Source organism: Ptychodera flava, chromosome 10 (genome assembly GCF_041260155.1).
Source record: "Ptychodera flava strain L36383 chromosome 10, AS_Pfla_20210202, whole genome shotgun sequence".
Classification (NCBI taxonomy): Eukaryota; Metazoa; Hemichordata; class Enteropneusta; family Ptychoderidae; genus Ptychodera; species Ptychodera flava.
The window spans coordinates 24,882,320-24,904,970 of NC_091937.1; the positions used below are offsets into that span (position 1 = coordinate 24,882,320).

The 22,651-nt window shown below is 37.5% G+C and overlaps 1 protein-coding gene across 1 annotated transcript; it reads right to left on the minus strand.

The window, feature by feature from the left end:
- Positions 1-1,321: 1,321 nt before the first annotated feature.
- On the minus strand, positions 1,322-12,545 carry LOC139142310 (uncharacterized). The gene is made up of 7 exons (XM_070712214.1): positions 12,415-12,545; positions 9,869-9,993; positions 8,867-8,931; positions 8,031-8,068; positions 7,692-7,771; positions 7,302-7,364; positions 1,322-5,143 (listed from the first exon to the last, which is right to left on the minus strand). The coding sequence occupies exons 1-7, from the start codon at positions 12,476-12,478 to the stop codon at positions 5,039-5,041; spliced, it is 540 nt and encodes a 179-aa protein (XP_070568315.1). The 5' UTR covers positions 12,479-12,545; the 3' UTR covers positions 1,322-5,038.
- Positions 12,546-22,651: the final 10,106 nt, after the last annotated feature.

The following is a 22,651-nucleotide window of genomic DNA, read 5'->3' on the forward strand; positions in this document are numbered from 1 at the left end:
AATTCTTGACCATGTTCACATTTTAAAGCTCATTTGCATAATTTTAGCAATGCAAACTTCATTTGAACAAAATCCCATCTATAGCTCAGGATGCATCAACACACAAAATACCAAGCTGAAAAGTGCAGCGGTTCGCGAGTTTTTGGTGTTGATGGACATACTATATGTACATACATACACACATGGTACATACATACATACACACATACATACATACGCCACCAACTTCAGCTTATACGATAACCTCACATTGGTATACCAAATGTGAGCTAAAATTGTGATTTATTTCCTGCAGAAAACAGTGTATCATTTGTCAGAGTGGCATCTTAAGTTGGTATTTTTCTCAGGCAAATTCACTATTTCTTCCATTTTCGTGAGCCAGAGCATATATTCCGCTCTGCTGACCTACGCCTGTTGCCGTAAAGAGCCGCAAAGAGACGCGTGGTTTACGACAATGTATTTCTTCTCACATTTCAAAAATAGACAAGCGATCTAGTGGTCGATAGAACTAGCTGTGTTATGTACAGAATAACTATTTATGACAAATGTGTTGAAAAAGAAGGTGGAAATCTTTGATAGCTCACTTCAGGATGGCGTGACCAAAAAATGTCAAAATAGCTGCAAAAAGCATAATTTGATCATAATTTGAACATATCACATAAGATCATCCCTGAAAACATGTCTACCAATTATCAAAGCTATGAGTAGTTTTTGACAAAACAAATTTTGACTGAAAATGGCAAAAATTGCCCTGAAATACAAAATTGCATATTTCATCATTATGTCAATGATAACCCTAGGAACCTGCCAGACAAGCGGTTCTAAAGAGAAAAAAATGACCAAAGATGACAAAATTGCCTTTTAAAAAAATCTACATATTTCTGCACAATTTTTAAAAAATCTGAAAGTCATCATCCCTAGGGACCTATATCATAAATATTAAAGTTATCTGATAAGCAATTTCAAAGATTTTCAAGATTTTTTGACCAACATGACAAAAATAGCCTCAAAAATACAAATTTGCATATTTCACCAATTTGAACAAATCTGATTCAGGTCATCACTAGGGACCTGTACTCTAAATATTAAAGAATTTGGGCTGGCTGTTTTGAGGAAGCTTTGAATGTAAAAAGTTGATGGACATTGGACGCCAAATGACACCACACATCCACCTATTAGATTTGGCCCCTGTCACTGACAGCAGAGTTAAAATATGAGGCTAGATAGCAGTGTGAAGTCCAAATGAGGAGCTTAGATACAAGACCGTTACATTCAGAGTCTTTTGATTGAAAGTGAAGATAATACACAAATCATACATGTATATGTGCAAATTATGATAATTTATTCATAACACTGGTTACAGCAACTTCAAATGTCTTGGGTAACTTTTATTTACACAAGTGTAATAGTGAAGGAATATTGTCCCAAGGGACATTACTGCGATTACTAACATAAACTACACATATTGGTATAACATATTGCACAATCTTACAACTGTCATGTCAGTTGATTGTCGGGGTTGGCTTGAACAAGGACTAATACCGTCTGATCTCTCTTTTGTTGTTTGATCCAATAAAAAAGATGGCACAACTGAGGAATATAGGGCCACTGTTTGTCTCAGGGCACCGTACAGGGTGAATAAATACAACGAGATCCCCTAAGATAGTGGTGGATTGTACTGACGTTTTGCATGGGCAAAGTATTACATATACACACTAACTCCACTGACCACTTGCATAACAGTGTTTGACAGGAAACTTTACATCAGCATTAGCCAAACCTGCCATTGTGAAATTTCACAATACTGGTACCAGCAACCTTTGTCCTCACAGCTCTGCTCACGTCAAACTCATTACAAACGTGCATTTGTAAATCTAATACAATAGAAACACATTAAAGATTGAAAAATGACTGATACCAGTCAGAATACCAGGAGAACGTCAATCTTTGTGAGACTATAGATATGAATATGTTTTACTACCGGTATTTAGCTTGTCAACACAGCATCTAATTATGTAACATACACTGTTATTGTTTTTATGTGAATTAATTAGTCACCAACAACAATGGTGTTTACACATGAACAGGCCGAGTTACATGTAACAAGCTGAATACTAAGTATCTCAATATCCTTTGGAAAGTAGAACAGGAAAAGGCAGGTTACATACCAAACATAAATAGTGAAAAATCATCAAAAATTACTGCTTCTGGCCCTTTAACTTGAACCATGATTTGGCAAATGGAAGTTCTGGTTTTGTTAGTATATGTTCATCTCTCCTAGTCATATTTCTAGAATATTACAGAGCTCAGCGCAAATGCTGCTGTATACAATAGTACTACAATGCTGAGACCATATTCTTCATTCTCTAGTTATAAGACCATATAACAGGGTTCTCAAAAATTTTTGAAGTAGGCGGAATATTCAGAAAAGTAGGCGGTTAGCTTCTGTGTGCAACCAGGTTCCCTGGGCGGGGGGGGGGGGGGGGGGGGGAGAGACAGTTCTGAGCAATTTCATGCATTCTTATACAGTGTATAAAAGGCTATTCCAACATACACACAGGGGGAGGGTGTAAGGGAGGGGTCCCCTCCCTGTGTGCAAGAAATTTTTAAAATTTTGGAGTATTTCATGCATTATTGTACTGTATGAAAGACCATTTCAGCATGAGAGTGTTAAGGATTATTTTTAAATTTGAAGACATTTCTGAGCAATTTCATGCATTCTTATACAGTGTATAAAAGGCTATTTCAACATACACAAAGGGGGAGGGTTTCAGGGACGGGGTCACCCGTCCCTGTGGGCAAGAAATTTTTAAATTTTGAAGACGTCATTTTTGGAGTAATTTTATGCATTCTTGTACAGTATTAAAGACCATTTCAGAATACAGAATAATCATTATCATTGCCAATTACAACATGTTTTCAAGGGATAAAGTTTTAAAAAGTCAGAAAAATTAATTTGATATCACTCGGGCCTGTCAACTGCATTCAGTTAACAAGGATAATAGCAAAATTTCACCAGACTGTTGTGTAGAATTATGTTTAGCTCATGACTTGAACAAACATTTTGAAATACATCATAGAATAGGGGTTTTCACAACCCAGAAAACGATCCGCTAGAATCCTGACCAGCCTGGCTGTACAAAGTTTTTTACTGATTTAAATAAACTTGATTGAAGATACAGTAAAATCAAAGAGTTTATTCAATTCAATGAATTATAGGAACACAATTTTCAGTGATTTTAATTCACTGTACTAATTTCACAATAAAACGAATCCGCGAGCTGATTATTGATTTTTTGCTGATGTTGAATATAATTGAAAAAGAGAGCTAAATTTCAGTGTTCATGTTTGATAAAACCTCAAACTAACGACACTGAACGCCAGCCTGTCCTACACCGTGTGTACAAAGCACCGGTAGTCAATTGTAACACAGTAGGCTACACACAACGCGATATCGGTCGACCTGAAATTTGACACTGTGATCGACGTAGCGTTTCAAAAGTACGAAAAGTGAGACCAAGTAATTTTTTGTTTATTTAGATTTGATCTAAACCTCCCAAAACCAACAGACAAAGTCAGAAAATCAAAGTTTTCAAGCGTCGACTTTCTCTTCCGCGATGCACACAACCACGGCCCCTCCACAAAACGCGATGTCGATCGACTTGAGTTGACATCGTGATCGACCATGGATAGATTGACGTGGCGTTTCGAAAGTATGAAAAATGAGACTCAGTAACTTGTGGTCGCTTTAGATTTGATCAAAAACCTACCAAACCCATCAGGCTAGGCCCTACTCTTACGCAGAAAACCAAAGCTCTCAAGCGTCGACTTTCTCTTCCGCGTTTGAGCGAAACAAAAGTCGGCTTCATTCGGAAATGGTCGGCTATTCGCGGGCATAACGTAATTGTATGTTAGTCCAATTTTCGGCTATACCCGATGTGAACGTCGGAATAATTCCGGCTGTGATCGGGCGAGCGAGGTTCACCTCGAGAGCGATTCCCAGTCACGGTGTACAGTACAACACGTTCGCTGATCGCGGTACCACAGTGATAGCAACAAGTTCACCGCGTAAATTGCTAGACTACATATAGCCACATCGGCACTTCTGAAATATTATCTGCGGCTTGCAAGACCACCAAAAAAATCTAATTATTGTTATCAAAACCAGAATTTCCGGGCCAGAGAGCGAAACAGTGCTGAAAAGTAGCCGGCCAAAATACGAAAGTAGCCGGTCAATTTGGCCGGCATCCGGCTAAAAATGAACACGCTGATATAACATGCCATTTTTTAATACTTAACATTTGACGAGTTGTGTGTTAACAAAAGTTTACGTTTTTGATTTCAAGGGTACAATTATCACAATTGAAAATAACTTTTTCTCAAGACAAACACTCATACAGAATGTTTGTTCCAAAAATATAATTTATATGAAATATTTTACAGACAGATACAATGACAAAGAGTTATCTTGTATATTGTGGTTGTTTTGCAGTTAAAGGGATACAGTCATCCGAACTGTGGTCAAAGATCACATAGGACCCACGTGACCAATGGCACCACTGTATCCAAGGTACGATGGCGATTGATGGATGTTAAAACATATCTGTCACAATCTACATCGTATAATTTAAATGCTGCAGCTCTGATGATGAGGTGCATCCAGATATCGTGCACGAAATACATGTACATTGTTTGTAAACAAGAAAGCGCAATTCCGATGACTGTTTTCCTTTAAGGATAGGAATGCACCATTACATCTTTGGAGAGGGGGTGATCAGTATGGCAATACAAGATTTATTTCACCTTCTGAACTTTGGTAAGATCTAAACTTTGATGTATTGTTTTAGGCTCAAACAGAGAGCATACGTACATTGTTCCAGAATTCTTGTGTTTTGTACTTTCACTGATAGGGAATAGTTTTTTTGGATGTTGACAGGAAGGCTTGAAAAAAATGCACTATAATCACCCTGCCTTTTGCCATTTTTTACTGCCCCTCCCAAGATCTAATGTTCCATTCCTACCAACAGAGAGAATGTTATCACCACAAAGGGTGCTTCTTGAACATCCCTTTCCACTTCTGTGCCTCGGCTTGTCGCATTCGCTGGTTCATAAACCTCATCTTTTCATTGAGTTCCTCCATTTCCTAGAGAACAAGCAAACAGAAACAAAACCTGTATCCTCAATGTGGTCTACATATACATGTTTGATGTTTTCAATATCCTAAAAGAGACTGTAAGCACAGTAGAACTTACATTACAGTGGTTTGCTTTGAAGCATTGGCATTACGCGAAGTAGACATATTGTCTAAATTGAGGTGTTGCCAACGCTGTCAGGTGTAATTATCAGCTGAGCAGTAATTCCAGTCGACCACAGAGAAATCAACTCTGCCAAAGTTGAAACATTGTCTTGCAGCAGGTCAGATGTAGTCAAAACAACTACACCTGAAAGCAAGTGATAAGACTTGGACAGTGCTTGGACATATGTGGTGGTGTTGTTTAGACTACGTCTGACCGTCTGCTAGACAATGTTTCAACTTTTGCAGAGTTGATTTTTTTATGATCGACTCATGTTACCGCTTAGCTGTTAATTGCACCCGACAGTGTTGGCAACACCTCGATTTAGACAATATGTCTAGTTCGTCTAATGCCAATGCTTCAAAGCAAACCACTGTAACTGATCTTTTTAAAATTTCAATGGTCAAAAATCATGATCTTACATGTAAATATGTAGTAATACATATTTTTATATTTAATAAATCTGTAAAAGTTAGTCTTCTACTGTATAGTTTCAAGCTATAGGATGATCTGTTATAGACAAATTGATATTACACACAGATACAATTTTCTGAATTATTCACAATCAAATCTTTTTCAAGTAACAAGCCCCTTTCTATTTGTCTGGATATTTATTTTCACTTGTTGCTTAAAAAAAGGTCAACAATACTGAATAAAGGAGTTTCAAATTTGATAGTACGAATGGAAGATTTTACAGGCTGTAAAAAAATTGAGTGTACATTTGCTACATGCAAAAGCTGTGATGGGAGACAAACTTGTTGCAAGATCATGATATGGTACATGTAAAACATAAAATAGTAAAACATATCAAGTTAAACCTTTTCCCTAGACGCATATATATTTTGATCTTAGGAATGAATTATAACGCCACTTTCAACATTGCTACTGTATACTCCATTCTGATTGTGCAGTGCACTGAGAAGAGATTGACCCAAATATACCCCCCCCCCCCACCCCCCGTACTTCCTCCCGTGTGTATGTGATGTTCCTTTAATCTCTCTGACAAATGATAGCAACACAACAAGACCCACACAAGACCTTAGAGACACATGTAGGGTGTTTTGTTGTTTGCCAAACCAGTAATGTTTGTGCAGTATTAGTACTGAAAAATACAGTTTCAGCAGTGTTTTCTCAGGGATGCACAATTGCACAAATCCCCCTTCAAGTAATCAGAAGCATATTGTCCTTTAGTATAATGTGGTTGGAGATTATGATTTACACAGAGTATAGCATTCCACTGAATGATTACTGTGCATTCCACTGAATGATTACTGTGTATGATGTAACATCATACAGATGACGTAATCCACTATCTGTAGCCACAGTAAAGCGATACAAGTTTCCTATCAGCAGATGTGGTAAAGCTGAAAGACTATCAACAAGAGTTTGCCTGCAGATTACAAAATTAAATGAAGTGTAAATGATTTGTGTAGGCTTGTAATTTCTTCAACATTTACTGGATGGAAAAAGAAGGAAATATGAGTTTCTTTTATTTGATACTTGAGCAATGCTATAACCTTAATTTGCTAAAACCATGAAAAAATTAATTTGCCTATCTTAACCCTTTCACCACTATGGTTTTTCCCAAATCCATTGTTTTCTGTGGTAAAGTTGGACCTGTACACAGGGAACTGGGGTGTGAAAGGGTTAAAGTTGCATACTTTATTATGGTACTCCTTAATCAGAACAAATCCCCAGCTCCCAAATTTCTAAGCAGAGGGGCGATATTCCCCCTTGTGAGAGAAACCTGGAGAAAACACTGATTTTAGCTTGAACTGAACACACAATGAACACTACTCTAACAGTCATCCCTGTGAGATGGTAGCACGGCTTGTAAACTTTCACCATCAGTGGTACAATACCAATACACTTAAAAGGATGAATCCATGTGTATGAAATAGGAATGAAAAGCTTGCAAGTAAATGACTTCCATTATTATCCAACAATTTCACCACCGCACTTCACTAACTTAAGAGTCGTTGTGTGATTCACAAAGGAAGATGTTACCTTTTTAATTTTTTCGTTTCTTTTATTTCGCAGCTGGGGACACATTTCTTCTAACTTGTCAATCTATGAAAAAGAAAAAGCATAAAAATGTTGATGTTTCATTCTGAAAGCAAGGAGTAAGTTTTGTGACTTTTTCTGTATGTACTTGTGTGTTTCTGGTATCTCCAATTCTACTGACACAAATATCTAAGCTCCATGACTCTTTCTGTATTTAGTTGTACATGTGTGTTTATATGTTTACTTTTTGGAACATGTATATTGAACTAGATTCTGTAGTCATTATAAATAAATAAATAAATAAATAAATAAACAAATAAATAAATAAATAAATGACTAGATAATCAAAAAGGAACAGCTCACAACTATCACACTATACAAGGAAACACTTACCCTTTTCATGATATTAGAAAGTTTACTGGCCATGGTTTCATTGTAGTTTGGCATCTGTACGGTTTTCGGCCGTGGTTGAACTGCACAAAAAGAAATAAAGCCAACATAATTTCATCATATTTTTATCGCGAATTTGTGGTCCACACTACCAGTAGCACACAACAGATCACATACAAAGTACAATACAATTAGCTCATCAAACACTTGGAATGTCTTACATTTTATGGATGGTTGCATGTGGGTATGGACAACTTAAAAATGACAACAATGTTCAAACCAAAAAACTCTCTCTCACATAATTTTTCATATCAGTTTGTTGACAACAGCAAATATACATACCATTTTGATATCTTCTGACAACTTCTATTACGTATGGTCTATTGAGATAAATGCATCAAAGACGAATTACGCTTAGATGATGTCGTCTCTAAGCTCTTTCATCATGAATAAAAGTCCAATATCACCATCAAACCCTCTCACAGTGTTTCAGAATGATCAATATGTAATTTGAAGATCACTTTGCCAGGCATGCAATGCATGACCCTGGGAGTTACAGCACAAAGTACAGTTAAACTATTGGGTGATAGAGGATATTGTTGAAAGTATGCTTAATTTTCCTACACTTGAAGATTCACAACAACTCCTACGCTTTCAATAAATTTGATATGACATCGGTTTACTGCTTATCACACCTAAACATCAAAGTCTGTTTTTGAAATATCAATATTATGCATGTTATAAGTAATTATTTTTAATTAGAATTTATCGCTGTTTTTTAGATATCTTACACTCAAATGACACTTGCCACAAAATTCAACGTTGGGTAACAAAAACTGGATTAGTATCACTATTTTAAGGAAGTAATGTACACATATTGGGGGCAATTATCATACCATAAAGACAGAAAAACTATTCTCTAAAATGTCAATAAAATGGAAGCCATTTGTCATACTTGACAAACTTGCAATCAAAAAATACTTACATGAATCACATTCTCTAGCAACACTATGTACTACCTCAGTACCTATCAGTCCAAGTGTATACTCAATCAAGGCAAAAATTTTGAAACTTGCATAAATCTATGTTTATGAATCCCATTTAAATTTGATCAGTAGCTGTCTTACATGTGCTGACTTTAAGGATGAGTAAATCAAACAGAAGCAAAATCTACTTACACTAATTTGGAGTTCGCTTGAATATGGCAATTAATTGGAATTAATGATCCTCTGCTGTTTCGCAGCTGTCAAGAGAAAAATGGAATGCTCAATGATAGATTTGATCAAAAATGAATAGCTGACTCACCCTACTATACTATTAGGAAGTTTTAACCCTTTGAGCGCCAAAGTCAATTTTTGTCTCCTTCAGAAAATATACTCCATGTCAATTTTTTCAGATTTTTGTCAAAATTTTGATAACAAACTGTAGCCAACAATATATTGTCCATTTGGTCCAAAATTATCAAAAAAGTACAGAAAATTCATAAAAATTGGTAAAAATGTTTCAATAAAATTTTGGCGCCAACAATTACAGCACTCAAAGGGTTAAAAAAATCAAGTTTAATACATGTGACACAAATGCTGTAAAATGCAATACAAAACTTTTTTTGAATTTGCCTCAAGAACTATTACCAGAATCTTGAATGTCTATGCAATGTTTGTGTTTTTGCTTGTGCATCTGTCACAGTTTTCCGATGGCTACTCTACCTCAAACCGTGGTTTTTCTGACTGAAAAGAGCACTGTAAATACCACTGCGACCACAATTATGTTATCCAAACACTATTTTACTAAGCGTTGATGTAGGGTGATCTGTGACTGTATTTGATGTTCCTTGAGACTACGACTACCTGTTAGCAAGTCACCTGAATATCAATAACCTAAGTTTCATGTATTGAAACAATCTTATGTATGTACATGGATGATGATTGCCTCAACCATAGACAGTAGAGGGGGGAATCTCTACTGTCTATGCCTCAACAAATGAGTAAAGTTATGCCTCAACAAATGAGTAAAGCTTGGATTACACACATATAGAACAATTACAAAAGCGCTTTGATGTCTTGAACACCTTCCTCTCCTAGAAACAGAAGTTAGGTGCCTTTGTGTATATATTTGTTTCTCATCCTGGATCAGCTACGTCCATGGGAGACAATGAGAAGACAACTGACATTGATAATCACCTTCAGGATTAGTGTGTCATCTGATAGATCTAGAGTGTCCCTGAACACTTGTTGCACACTCTCTGATTCCAGGTCATCTGTTATTGTCATCGAAATTGGTGGTTCATGTTCTAGATCTGTATCTTCTGCAATAGATAATTATGAAATACTTTATATTGGCACTAACATTCTAAATATTTAAAGGATATACATTACCAAATACTGCATAACACAAATTTGCCGTGATGAGTCTGATGCTTGAAGTGCCAGTTCTCAACATGGGCAAAATATACAGTATACATGGAGTTGTATGTATATATATATATATATATATATATTATATATATATACATGAACTACCTACTGGTAGCTCTGCGTGCATATTTCTGTGAGTAAGCAGGTGACAACACAGGCAAGCATGCAAGACTACAATTAGCAGAACCTCTATAATCTTGCTGCAGTTCTGTAGCCCTAAGGAACTACAGCAAAGAAGAACCTAGACCAAGCAGAGATGTACCAATGCATGGGGACATTTTCCTAAAACGCAGGCAGGCCTAGTCAAGTTTAACTGAACCATCTAAGTTGGTAATCAAAAACGAACATTTGTTCGCCTTCACGAAGCACTCAATGGAAAACCCTTAGATTATGCTAACACGAACAATGATGGAACACGAACAATGATGGGCCCATGATATATACACAGAAGAACTCTTGACTTCTACTGGTCTGCTGTCTGTCTTCACTGCACCCCTACATGTATGTCTTACTACTGGCTACGTTAAAGTTGAGAAGATACCTAATTATTTTACAAGATCTAGAGACCAAGTTTTTTTAAAAATCTCAGAAATGAAATCTGCCCATCTCAGGCTGATTGAACTTTAGATTCATACTGATCTGTGACCGCGTCTGTAAGAAATCGCTTACATCAGGTAGACATTGTAAAAACATTAGCAGTACAGTTCAGTCTGTACCACAGACAGGCACATGTGGCACAGTCCCGCATAGCTGCTGTAGCTCAAGGTTTTGCCTGATTATGTGTCTCGGTTGCAAAACCAGAGCTACAGGTTCAATCATTCAGAAAGAGCATAGACAGGGAACCGGATACCATTCAGGCACCTAGGAAATTTATTCGGCGAATCTAGCCTAAGTTTCCTTGCTGGTTTGCCTTCTCTTGGCACATAAAAACTTGGTAAATGGCAGTAATATGGATAAAAAGCAAGACATCTTTGAGCGGGCAGGTGCAAAGTAGTACTAGAAGGTATATCGAGGAGGAAAGGAAGGCCAGATTTGCCAAATAACATTCCAAGGCGCACGGAATGGTATCCCGTTGCCACGTCACCTGTGCACTTTCTGAACACTTTGATCTGCAGTTCTGATTTTGCCGTCTGACCCACATACATGTACCTACATGTAGGCAAAACGTTGAGCTACAGCACTGTAGCTGTGGGTCCCTCAGGGACCATGTTTGTGGTTGGGTACAATTGCAAATGCCCCTGTGTCATAAAAAACAACAACAGGCAACTGTGGTCCGCATCCTCAACAAATGGCTCCATCGGCGATTTCCACTCCGGAACAAGGGTATGTTTGCGACGCAGAGAGCAGCTATAACATACCTCAACATCTTAATCTTATCAATCCTGGGAGAAAATGAGTGTTTTCATGTATCAAATTCAATATGTTTGGATGTTAATGAAGCGGACTACGTAGCAATGTTTAAAATAGCTTAAAATGAGTGTAACAATGTCATTGATCTGTCAGGGCGAAGCGGGCATTGAACATTTTCGATCGCTATGGAGTAAATATACATGTGTACACTCAGTGTGACAGCTTTCTGAAAGCTGTTTCATAAATGACGAGCACTACGAAATCTTATTACCATACTCTTTTGAAACTTTATTGTGTTTATCCTCAAACTGTTAATGTTAAGTGCGTAGTAATCGGACTGCTATCGCAGTAATCGGAAGTCGTATTTGGAATGTGATTAGGGGCTAAATATTGATAATTTGAAACTTCAACACCCCGATTTTCAATTTCGATGTGTTAATTGAGAAAACTATATATAATTATTTCGTGATGATTAGTTACGTTCAATCCATGGACGACTCAACAATATTTTGATGCGTATGGCGCTTACCTACCGGACACACGGGCTGTCTGTGTGTTGTTTTCAGCACCTTACATGCCTTATATCGTACGGCCTGGCTACTTTCGACAAGTTTGTAGCTACAGGCGATACTCACGTTAGGTTGCAGTGGCGGGCATATCGAGTACGGGATCGATAGATCGAGCCGAAAATCGATCTACTTAGCAGACCACCCAGCTGAGGATCGCCTGTCTTTGTAGCGCTCGAAATAGCTTCCACCTAAAAAACTACCCAAAACGATCGAGTGTACATTATTCGTCTCCATAGAGCAGACTGTTTGTTTACGTTTGACAGGCTTGCATTTAAGCAATGGTAGTTTAAATAAGAACTATGCGTTCCAGGAATATTGCTATTTTTACCCAATTATTTCACATTTACGCGTTTTAGGCAACATACCGTGGCATTTATCCAACTCTAGACTTACCTCCTAAATCTATTCGATTTGATACGACCCAGATTTTCTTGATCCTGTTCTGTTCTATCGCCATGATGGATTTAGGCTCTCACAGGTTAAGTTTATAGTGCGTAAAATGTATCTGTATATCAATAAACAAAAGCAAGGAACTCATATGAAGATATACAAAATACATGAAAAGCGCAATTATCTGCAGATTAAGAACTTCACGAACAAATATACACAGGATATTTGTTCTCACCTTCTACCTGATGGGTGTCGAAAGTATCATGCGCGAAAGAGGCTGTATTGGCCAACAGGACGATGGGGGCGCTTCTCTGTGCCTCATATGTAGCGTTTCTGAGAACTCTCCCCTCCCCGCAAGTAAAAAAAAAACAGCAACGAAGAAACAAAAATACAGGTACTGCAGATACTTCGTCAATAACATTGCAAGAGGAATATAGTTGATAAGCGAGAAAATGCTGAAAAACAAAAGTTGGTTTCGGATAAGCCTTTATTTTTGCAAAATTTTTAATTTTATATAATTTTGTTGAATCTATTTTTAAGCCTTTAGCCTATATCCACATCAAATCATATCGGGCTAAATTAGAAATAAATGTACCTTTATTTTAGTTGATAAAGAAGACTTACGCATCGCGGCGGTCGTGTTCAGTACCTGGATGGCAACGTGAAGGTCATCGCCCGTTCGCGATGAAAGAAACCTGAGTGAACCGTTTGGCTAAATGGCTTGACGCATTGTAGAATTGAACATTCACAAGGCATGTGTAGACTTATCCTGCCGAAGCCTTGAGACAGAAACGAACATATATAAAAGTGATTATTGATTGTGCTACTGAGATATTTTATCTCAGACAATGAACCTAGCGGTCATCGACACCAGTAAAATGGTTAATTAAAACAACATATGTCAACATATATCTGAGAAGACGAGTTTTCAAGAGATTTAAGAGTTTTACGAGAATTTTATATAGTCCACGTACGATGAGTAAAAGTGACTTTTACGTACGAAGTTATGGGAAAACTTCATATCGTAGAGATGACGATGTATTTGTTGGAGCATCAGTGTTAAGAAACTGAAATATTTTTGGATTTGAGCATTATTTATACACGAAGTGAATGCGTATTGCATAACTAAGCTCACGGAATTCTTTTGTGATGTTATTCTACCATTTGCTTGTTTAGAAGTTCAACAGGGAACAGAAACAGATAAATGAGAATTTATGATTATTATGCCCCCTAAAGGGAGCCACACGATGTGAAAAGGACGGGAATATTTAAGCCGTGACTCTCTGAAACTGATATGAGAAATAGGCGATTATCCCACTCTGCCCCATATAATGACGAATATGCGCAATTAAGTAGTAAGAAAATAGTTAAGTTGAATATAAGAATATATGGTATTGTTATATAGAGAGAAGACAATGTGATGAAGACGAAGTAAGGGAAATGAAACAAAAGTGCACTTATTTTCTTCAGAGTTGCGAGGATGGCCATCTTTATGCCGTTTAAAACTCGATGTAAAGAAGGAATTTAATATGTAATTTTTCGCTTTTTTTAAAGACTTTACAACTTATTGTAAATGTACGATCTCTGACTTTCTTTACACTTTTTATTAAGATGTAACTAGTTTATGGATAACAATGCGGGGCGCATTGCTTGAAAGACAGAGAGAGTTACGGAGATATTTTATCTCAAACAAAGGTTAATGAACCTAGGCTAGCGGTCATCGACACCAGTAAAATGGTTAATTAAAACAACAAGATCTCAATAATAAGTCGATAATTATGCATATTAGGACAAATGCACAATAACGCTTATTTCATTTACATCGGTATCAAAGTTGCCTGCATTCCCCTGACACGTGGACATGTGACACGTGGAAATATTGGTCTTATTAGCTGTAAATATTTCTGTCTGTAAAAATGTGCTGCTTCTTACCAAATGCAAACCAGATATGAACTGTAAATGCTCACGTGTTTCATTATATATTGCAGTTACATGTATGTGTAAATTTGAACCTTTGCCACATGTTTGCAACTTCATTGAAAGTATTATGATCAACATAATGAACATAATTCACCACAGATTAACTCTATAGGTCATTAAGTATTGAAATATGTAATTAGCTGAAAAAAATATTAATTTCTTTGACTGCTGTCATTGTATCACCACTTTATTACTTTATATAGCAAATGTAATCGCCTTTGGTCAAGTCCTTCAAACTATATATTCCAAACTTTGAAAGCTCATTAGATATGCAAACTATAAATTAGCTAACATGAAAACTTAAATGCGAAATGACGTCCAATATTGATATAACCTGGTATAATCATCAATGTACATAGCATGTTATGCCAACTTTGATCAAATAATCCAAGTATATATCCCTAATTAGGAAAGTTCATTAATACACAAATTAGGAATTGGCTGAAGCAAAAATGCTTAATGCCTTTCAATAAAGTTAGCCTACATAATAGTATCTTTAACGTACACAGCAAGTTTCATCAATTTTGGTCATGTAAATTCAAATATATATCCCTAATTTTAAAAATTCATTAAATATGCAAATTAGGTAAAGTAAAAATGCTTAAAAATGCTGATTATATCCATTTAGACTGCATCGACAAGGTATGCACTTGGTATCTATTCCATCATAGCCCAGGGATTAACACCTGAAACGAGTCAAAACGGAGAACAATCCAGAAAAAAGCTAAATGGGACAGCTAATGGAGCTTTAATACACAATCCGATGGCAAGCATGTTGTTGTACAAATGAAACTGTATCTGAAGAGTGTAACTACAAAGTTGTATATTTTGCTCATTTGTTGACACACGTGGGCATATGTCGCAGCGATGTCTGTCTGTCTGTGTGTCTGTGTGTCTGTGTGTCTGTCTGTCTGTCTGTCTGTCTGTGTACTCAATATCTCAAAAACGGCTCATCAGATCAGAATCAAATCTGGTACATAGATTCAGTTTGCAAATGGCAAGAACTGATTAGTGCAGTAAAACACCCAATTCTCAGTCTGTATTAGTCCAGGTTGATTCCCATCGTCATGGACGGCAGCAAAACGGGTTATCTTCACGCTATCGGGTTTTCAGCTGGAGATAGTTACTCTAACATGACTATTATTTGACTATTTTTTTGAAGATTCGGAGAGCAGCTTTCGCATGACACTACTGGTATGGCTCTTCATCACATGCACTTTCGACATGTGAAGTACTACTACCTATATAACCTATACTGTATTATTGTTCACCGTCTCCCTCCGGGGATAGCTAGCGAAAGGACGTTGGGATACTGAAACTGCGAAGAGGCTCAAAGTCTTGACAGATAACAACGTTTATTTCTTACACAAAGATGTTACATCTTGCCGGCCGTGTCTCTTCTCTTGTTCGTAAAGACACGTATATACAACTGATCTATGCACTGGTTATTTACATGGTAGTTATAATACGAGTACGAGGAGGTTTACCAAGAATAGCGGACACTTTTTGGGGTCTCAGTGCGGTAAAAGTCCGAGGGCGCCACTGTTAGTAAAGCACCAGACTCAAACGATGAACAATCTACCACCATGACACTAAATCAGCAGACTCGTTTGTCACAATTAATATCGTGAAAGCTAATGTGAAATTTGAGGTACAATTTTGAAATATTGGAAAATTTTGTAGTCGGAAAATACTTTCGTCACATGTGTTTCTTTATGTGCATATTTCATATTATGTAAGTGAACTAATGAATATGTAATGTTTTTCTATTGTATTGGTTTACCGTTTGCGGACTTTTCTTTTGTACTGGTTTACCAGCAGAGTAAAGTTTCTTTGTCCAAAAGAGTACCCGTTTAGCAGTTATTTGTACACTTCGTTTGTTTACAACAGTACCCATTAACTGGAATGCATAATTAATTGGTATGCTTCCTTGATAAACTGTCCGCTATGGAAACTAAGCAGTCGAGTTCAAACAATGGGCACGAGACAAAGAGTAGTATGAATCATAGACAGTAGACTGTCTCTGTATGAATGCAGTTGAAATGCATACTCGTCTTAAGGCTGCGTTCACAAAAAACGGTTAGGGGGGGCTTGTGGTATTCAGGGAGGATTCGAAAATTTTGGGGGTAGTAGAGGGGGGACTTGAAAATTTTGTTCTACCTGTAGAAGGGACTTGAAATTTTTTGGTTCCCTTTTATGTTTTACATTTTCCAATTCAAATTTTTGTAGGTAATTCAATGAAAAATGAATACCATTTTTATGTCATCCAATTGTTGTAATGTTTGTAAAAGTTTAACAAAATCTAGAAACCATTTTGTTACATTTCATGACTTTTATCTCGAAAAAATCTAAACATGTGTGATTTGTTGTAAAAAACCAAACAAGCCTATAAATAACAGGGCAGAAGCTGCAAATGTTGATGATTTTGCAATATTTCTATGCAATATATCAACTACAGTTTCTTGCTGTCTCCCTACAGCATGCTCAAACACACAATATTCAGTTTGTCGACAAAGCCTGTATACATTAATATGTATTAGGTGATGATTTAATTAGAGTCCAGACTGACAGTCAGTTGTCAGTGATACAAATGCATGCTACAAATACACAGGCTGTGATAGCAAGCTGAATACTGGACAGTTCAACATGCTGTAGAACAAGAACTCAGTTGTATAAACTGAACAAAAATATTGTCAAAATTATCTAAATTAATACAGCTACTGCCTCCGGGCAGTGTCACTATCATGCAGGTACCGCCCTGCTACTGCAGTGTCGCTGTCACTGCATACCAGAGCAGTGGCAAAGCTCTGACTCTGATGTACATGGTAGTTGAAGAAGAGTTTTGGTCAAATGGCGTTCATTACAGCGAAACATATAGGCCAGAGAGCAACATATGGAAGACCAGGAGACTTGAAAAGTTATCCCAAATTTTTGAATTCTGGCATATGAGAATAATCAAATATCAAAGAAAAAAGATGGGGTCACCATGCTTGATTTTCTAAATTTTCACATTCTTGTCATAAAATAATACAAAAGTAAAACTTTGAACAGTAAAGACTAAATAAAAAAATATGTGAATAAATGAAATTATTTATTTTTAGCCAAATTTGCCATTATTACACCCAAAATTTCAAAGATAAAAACGTTATGATAGTTTAGCCTTCCAATATTGTCAATTTTGAGTAGCATCTAATTCATATGTCTTGTACTTTTGAAACAATTTTTACTCAGTAGGTCACTGTACTCAGTTTTTTACAATATGGCAATTAGCCAGAATTCACAATTTGCCTACTCTCTCATGATCGTCATTTTTTGTGCTTTTCGGCAGGAGCAATTGATGACCAGGCCAGAGATGGAAAAACTAAAGTCGGCGTTGACTGATAAATCCAAAAAGTTCACTGATGCCTTTAAAACGAATATTTAAGAACTTGTCTTGGGTATATGACTTTACAAAGTGCTAATAACAACAGTGTACCGGTAGTGTTGAACACCTGTGAGCGGAACGCCGCAATACGTGATTTTTTTCTGCATGCACATCCTTTACAAACATGCGGGCTTGTGATAGTTGGGGGACTTAAACATTTTGATCATATAGAGGGGGCATTTGAAATTTTTTAGGGTGTTGAGGGGGAGGGGTCTGAAAAAAAAAGATTTCAATCGCGATTCCTCCAGCCCCCCCCCCCATCGATATTTGTGAACGCAGCCTAAGTGTCTCTCCTTGATAATGACGTATGGCCAAGGCACATATCAGTGGCCAACACACCATAAACACCAGAACAGTTACTAGTAGTTGTACTTGTTTGATTCCTCACAGTCCGTATCGCTATCGCACATTGTTCACAATCCTGAACCCGGTTATTGACCTTTCTGCAGAATTGATGTCAAAGTGAATGTAACAACTACACAAGAATAAGTTAAGAAAAACGCCGGGGTGCAATGTTCCATATTAAGGTTAGGATGATAGAGCTACACTTTGCCCTCCCCTCCCTCTCTCCGACCGGGGACCTCTCAAAACCGAAGAACTACTAAGTCCCACTGATGTCCGGTTTTAGCTAGTTTTGACGCTCATTTCCTTGTTTTTAAAGTTACGCAATTTTATTCATAGAAAGTTATTAAACTGCTGCAGCTGTATTGACATAGATGGCAATTGACAGAATTGAACCACTGTACTGACTGTAGTTATATTCATACACACAGTTTACACGGAAAGTTTAAATCATGAAAGTCAAGTCAACAAGCAAGATCGTGCGTCACATCATTTCCTTATAGTGATTTCAAACGTGAAGGGTATGTTGTGCTATTCAAAAGTTTTTCAGGTTGCTGACACAGGCATAGGGTCAGAAGGCGTTATCATTCATAAGCTTATCAAGAGTGGAAAAAAATTAATAAATTTATCGTTACGAACACTGTACATAAAAATTATATATTTCCGCCATTGTTGTATACTTACAAATTTAAGAACCTAGACTTGGTTAAGTCTGTGATTTGTGAATGTTTGAGTAGAGTGAACGCAATGCGATTTGTATTTTGCTTTCATGTGAAACGCGCGCGTGAGTGGACGCCACAGGTGTCCGGAGTTGCCGGTGTACATGCATAGAGAGAATTCTCTCTATGCATGTACACCGGCAACTCCGGACACCTGTGGTGGACGCGATGAGTAGGGTGAACGCGATGAGCGGAGTGAACGCTATACAGTGAATCCGGCAGAAACTAACTCACTACTGCGCAGACTCAAACGTGACGCATTCAATCGCTGGGAAAACCTGGCGTGAGCTGCCAAATTCCGGATAGGTTTGTACGAAATAGGAGAGACACAAGAGAAACTATTATAAATGATTTTATTTTTTTAAAATTCACCGACTTGAACCAAGTCTAAAAAGAACCCTACAGCACTCGAATCCTGAATGTCGATTAGTTTTCATGCCAAATTCAGGCAGCTGTACCACAGACCCTGTTATGATATATTTATGATTTCGAATATTCTTGTTAAAAAATAATGTTTTTGTCATTACTTTTAATACAGTTACCAAAGTACCCTACAGCACTCGAATCCTGAATGATGATCAGTATTTAGGGGTTATTACACGAAGTTTGGGCGATACCGCGTCGTATTCGAGTGACGTCGACAACAGATGTGTCCGCACTTTGACGAGTTACGCAGCAACGAGTCAAAATGCGGATACATCACTTCAAGGGAGGGTTTATGGCACACTTTTAAAGCCAACAATTTAAACATTAAGATGTCGACACAGGTTGTCACAATTTGAAGAAGATTTATTTCTAGCTTATAATGGCGGTGGACGTAAAACATAGAATGGAGACTGGAGTGGAGACTGACATAGAGTGGAGACTGGAGTGTGTGAAGTGAGTGTGTTTTTGTGTTTTGAACATCACCTCATCCCTTCCCGAAAACTATTAGGCTCGCCAAAATCGGATCAAAATAGTCGCGCCGCGCCAGCGTTCGATTTCAAACTCGATCGACCTCTGCGACATCTATGAATGCACAGTGGATTTAATACTCGTACCAGTCAGTTTATATCCAAGAATTATACATGTCCTGAGACGTTAAATATGCCGAATTTACCATCTTAGAAAGCAATTTGTGAGCGGATTAGGGAAAACGTGAAGTGAGTACACTGTAAGCTGTATCGTCGTTACTCGATCGTGATTTTCTTGCTGTATGAGTAAAGCATTTCAAAGGTATTTACATCGTCTACTCGCATATTTTCGTTACTGGCTTGCCTAAATAGAACTAAACTTCTTTGAAGAACCTAAACGAAAGTTTGACTTTCCCCAGTATCTTGATATATGGTATCCGAAACCCGCACCGGACACGATCAAGCCCTGTGAATCTCACTGACAGGCAAATCGGTTAATATCTGCACCTTGTCTGTCGCGAGTATTTTCAGTGCGGTTGGATTTTTGTGGCTCATTTATGGCTGCAAACAACGTAATTCACCATCTAGATACTTAAACTCGTCAACAGGAAACTTGTCGTATAGCGGTTCTATCATGATGCAGATAATGCACTGTCAAACGGGGACCGTAATCTTCAGCAGCGTATGGGTCCGGCCGCGAACGATGACAGGTGTCGGCAAAACATACAAATTCGTTTTTATGTTTTTGGCACAACTGTTCTTGTACCTAAGTGCAATGCCCGTGAACTGACTGCAAACAACAAAAATTTGACCATGATCACAATGACATTCGGAGTGGAACAAATCTTATTCGCTCAGATGTTTTACATGTATAATATATGAACGTGGCAACAAAGGTCACGCATATACCAGCGAAGGTCACGCATACGCGTCGCGGTATAAAGTAGTTCGGTTAGGGAGCTTTCAGTAATTAGGGCCGGGGGAATTTCGCGCACACCTGTACCGTAAAATGTGACCCTCCCCTATCCTCCTGTCTAAAATGTGACCCTCCCCTTGTCCGACATTCTAAAACTTGACCCTCCCCCCAACCACTGCGGTATTCTCCCCAGAAATAACTGAAACAGTATCAGCTAATTTACATAACAATTGGTTCAATTGTTATGTTAAGGACAAATTACAGAGGGGAGGGCTGGTGTTTTTGGAGGGACAGTCGCAATTTATCACGCAAGAATTTTGAAGAGATATGGTATTTCATACATTTGAGGGAGGGTCACCATATTTTGTGCAACTATAAGAAGGCAAGATGAGGCTGATTTAGTGCTTCATCCAAAAATATCAAATCATAATACATGGAGTCTATCAGGCAAATTATTGACAATTTTCCCCCACAAAACATGCTATATCTGTATATTATATATGTTTGATAATGTATTTAAATGTACTTTGCTTGAATTGGGAAGTAAAATGTGCATTCGTGTAGAAGAAATTGATTTCTGAATTTCATCTAAAAAGTTGGTTCACTATCCATGGTGTCTATGATGAAACTATGAATAGTTTTTCCCAACCCCAAAACAGGTAAATCTCTGTATTTGTGTACTCTTGATTATTGATATTCATGTTCTTGATTAGACTAGAGTGGTTACAAGTCTATGGTTGTGTAAGAAATTTGATTTTAGAATTTCACCAAAATGTCAATTCACTATGCATGGGGGTCTATGATGAAACTATGAATATTTTTTTTTCAGTACAAAATTAGATAAATCTGTGCATTTATGTATGCTGGATTATTTACATTATTGTTCTTGATTAGACTAGAGTGGTTACAAGTCCATGGTTGTGCAAGAAATTTGATTTTGGAATTTCACCGAAATGTTGATTCACTATGCATGGGGGTCTATGATGAAACTATGAATAATTTTTTTCAGTACAAAATTAGATAAATCTGTGCATTTATGTATGCAAGATTATTTACATTATTGTTCTTGATTAGACTAGAGTGGTTACAAGTCCATGGTTATGCAAGAAATTTGATTTTGGAATTTTACCGAAATGTCGATTCACTATGCATGGCGGTCTATGATGAAACTATGAAAATATTTTTTCCAGTACAAAATTAGATAGATCCGTGCATTTATGCATGCTGGATTATCTACATTATTGTTCTTGATTAGACTAGAGTGGTTACAAGTCCATGCTTGTGCAAGAAATTTGATTTTGGAATTTCACTGAAAAGTTGATTTACTGTACATAGTAGTCTATGAGAGAACTATGCACAATTTTTTTCAATATAAAAATTGACAATATCTTTGCATTTATGTACGTTTGGTAATTGATATACACACACAGGTGTTTAATGTAGGATACTACTGCATCTTCTTTGCTTGTGAAAATTGTGGATAATGTTTACGTATTTTGTTGGTGATTTCCTATTCAGGAAATATCACACGGACAATCAAAGTTTTGGCCAATAAATAAGCTTCTGTCAAAAGTGACCCTCCCCCAAGATAGATTTATAAAAAGAGACCCCCCTTGAGCTGTTTTCTAAAAAAGTGAACCTCCCCCCCCCCAATGCCCCGGCCCACTCCCCTGTAATTACTGAAAGCTCCCTTACAATAAAATACAACATAGGTGATCGAGCGCCGAAGACGCGAGGTCGAGTGCGGAAGGCACGAGCTTGTACCAGCATATACCGGAAGCTACGCCAATACGCGAGACCAAGCGGTACAAGCGACTGGGCGAGAGTCTAGCGGTAGCATTGCACGGTAACTTGATGTGCGCGGTCACTGTACTGCCTAGGCAGACTCCCTGGACATGACAGTGCTTTAACTTTAGAGTCTGCTGAGCCCTTGCATAAATTACTGCGCCATGCTGCTGCTGTAACT

Bases quoted from the DNA above. Each gene is read 5' to 3' on its own strand.
- LOC139142310 (XM_070712214.1), bottom strand. From the start codon at position 12,478: ATGGCGATAGAACAGAACAGGATCAAGAAAATCTGGGTCGTATCAAAT. The intron at 9,994-12,414 runs GTAAGTCTAGAG...TATCTATTGCAG, and splicing joins AAATCGAATAGATTTAGGAG to AAGATACAGATCTAGAACAT. The intron at 7,772-8,030 runs GTATGTATATTT...CTTTTTGTGCAG, and splicing joins TGTCAGAAGATATCAAAATG to TTCAACCACGGCCGAAAACC.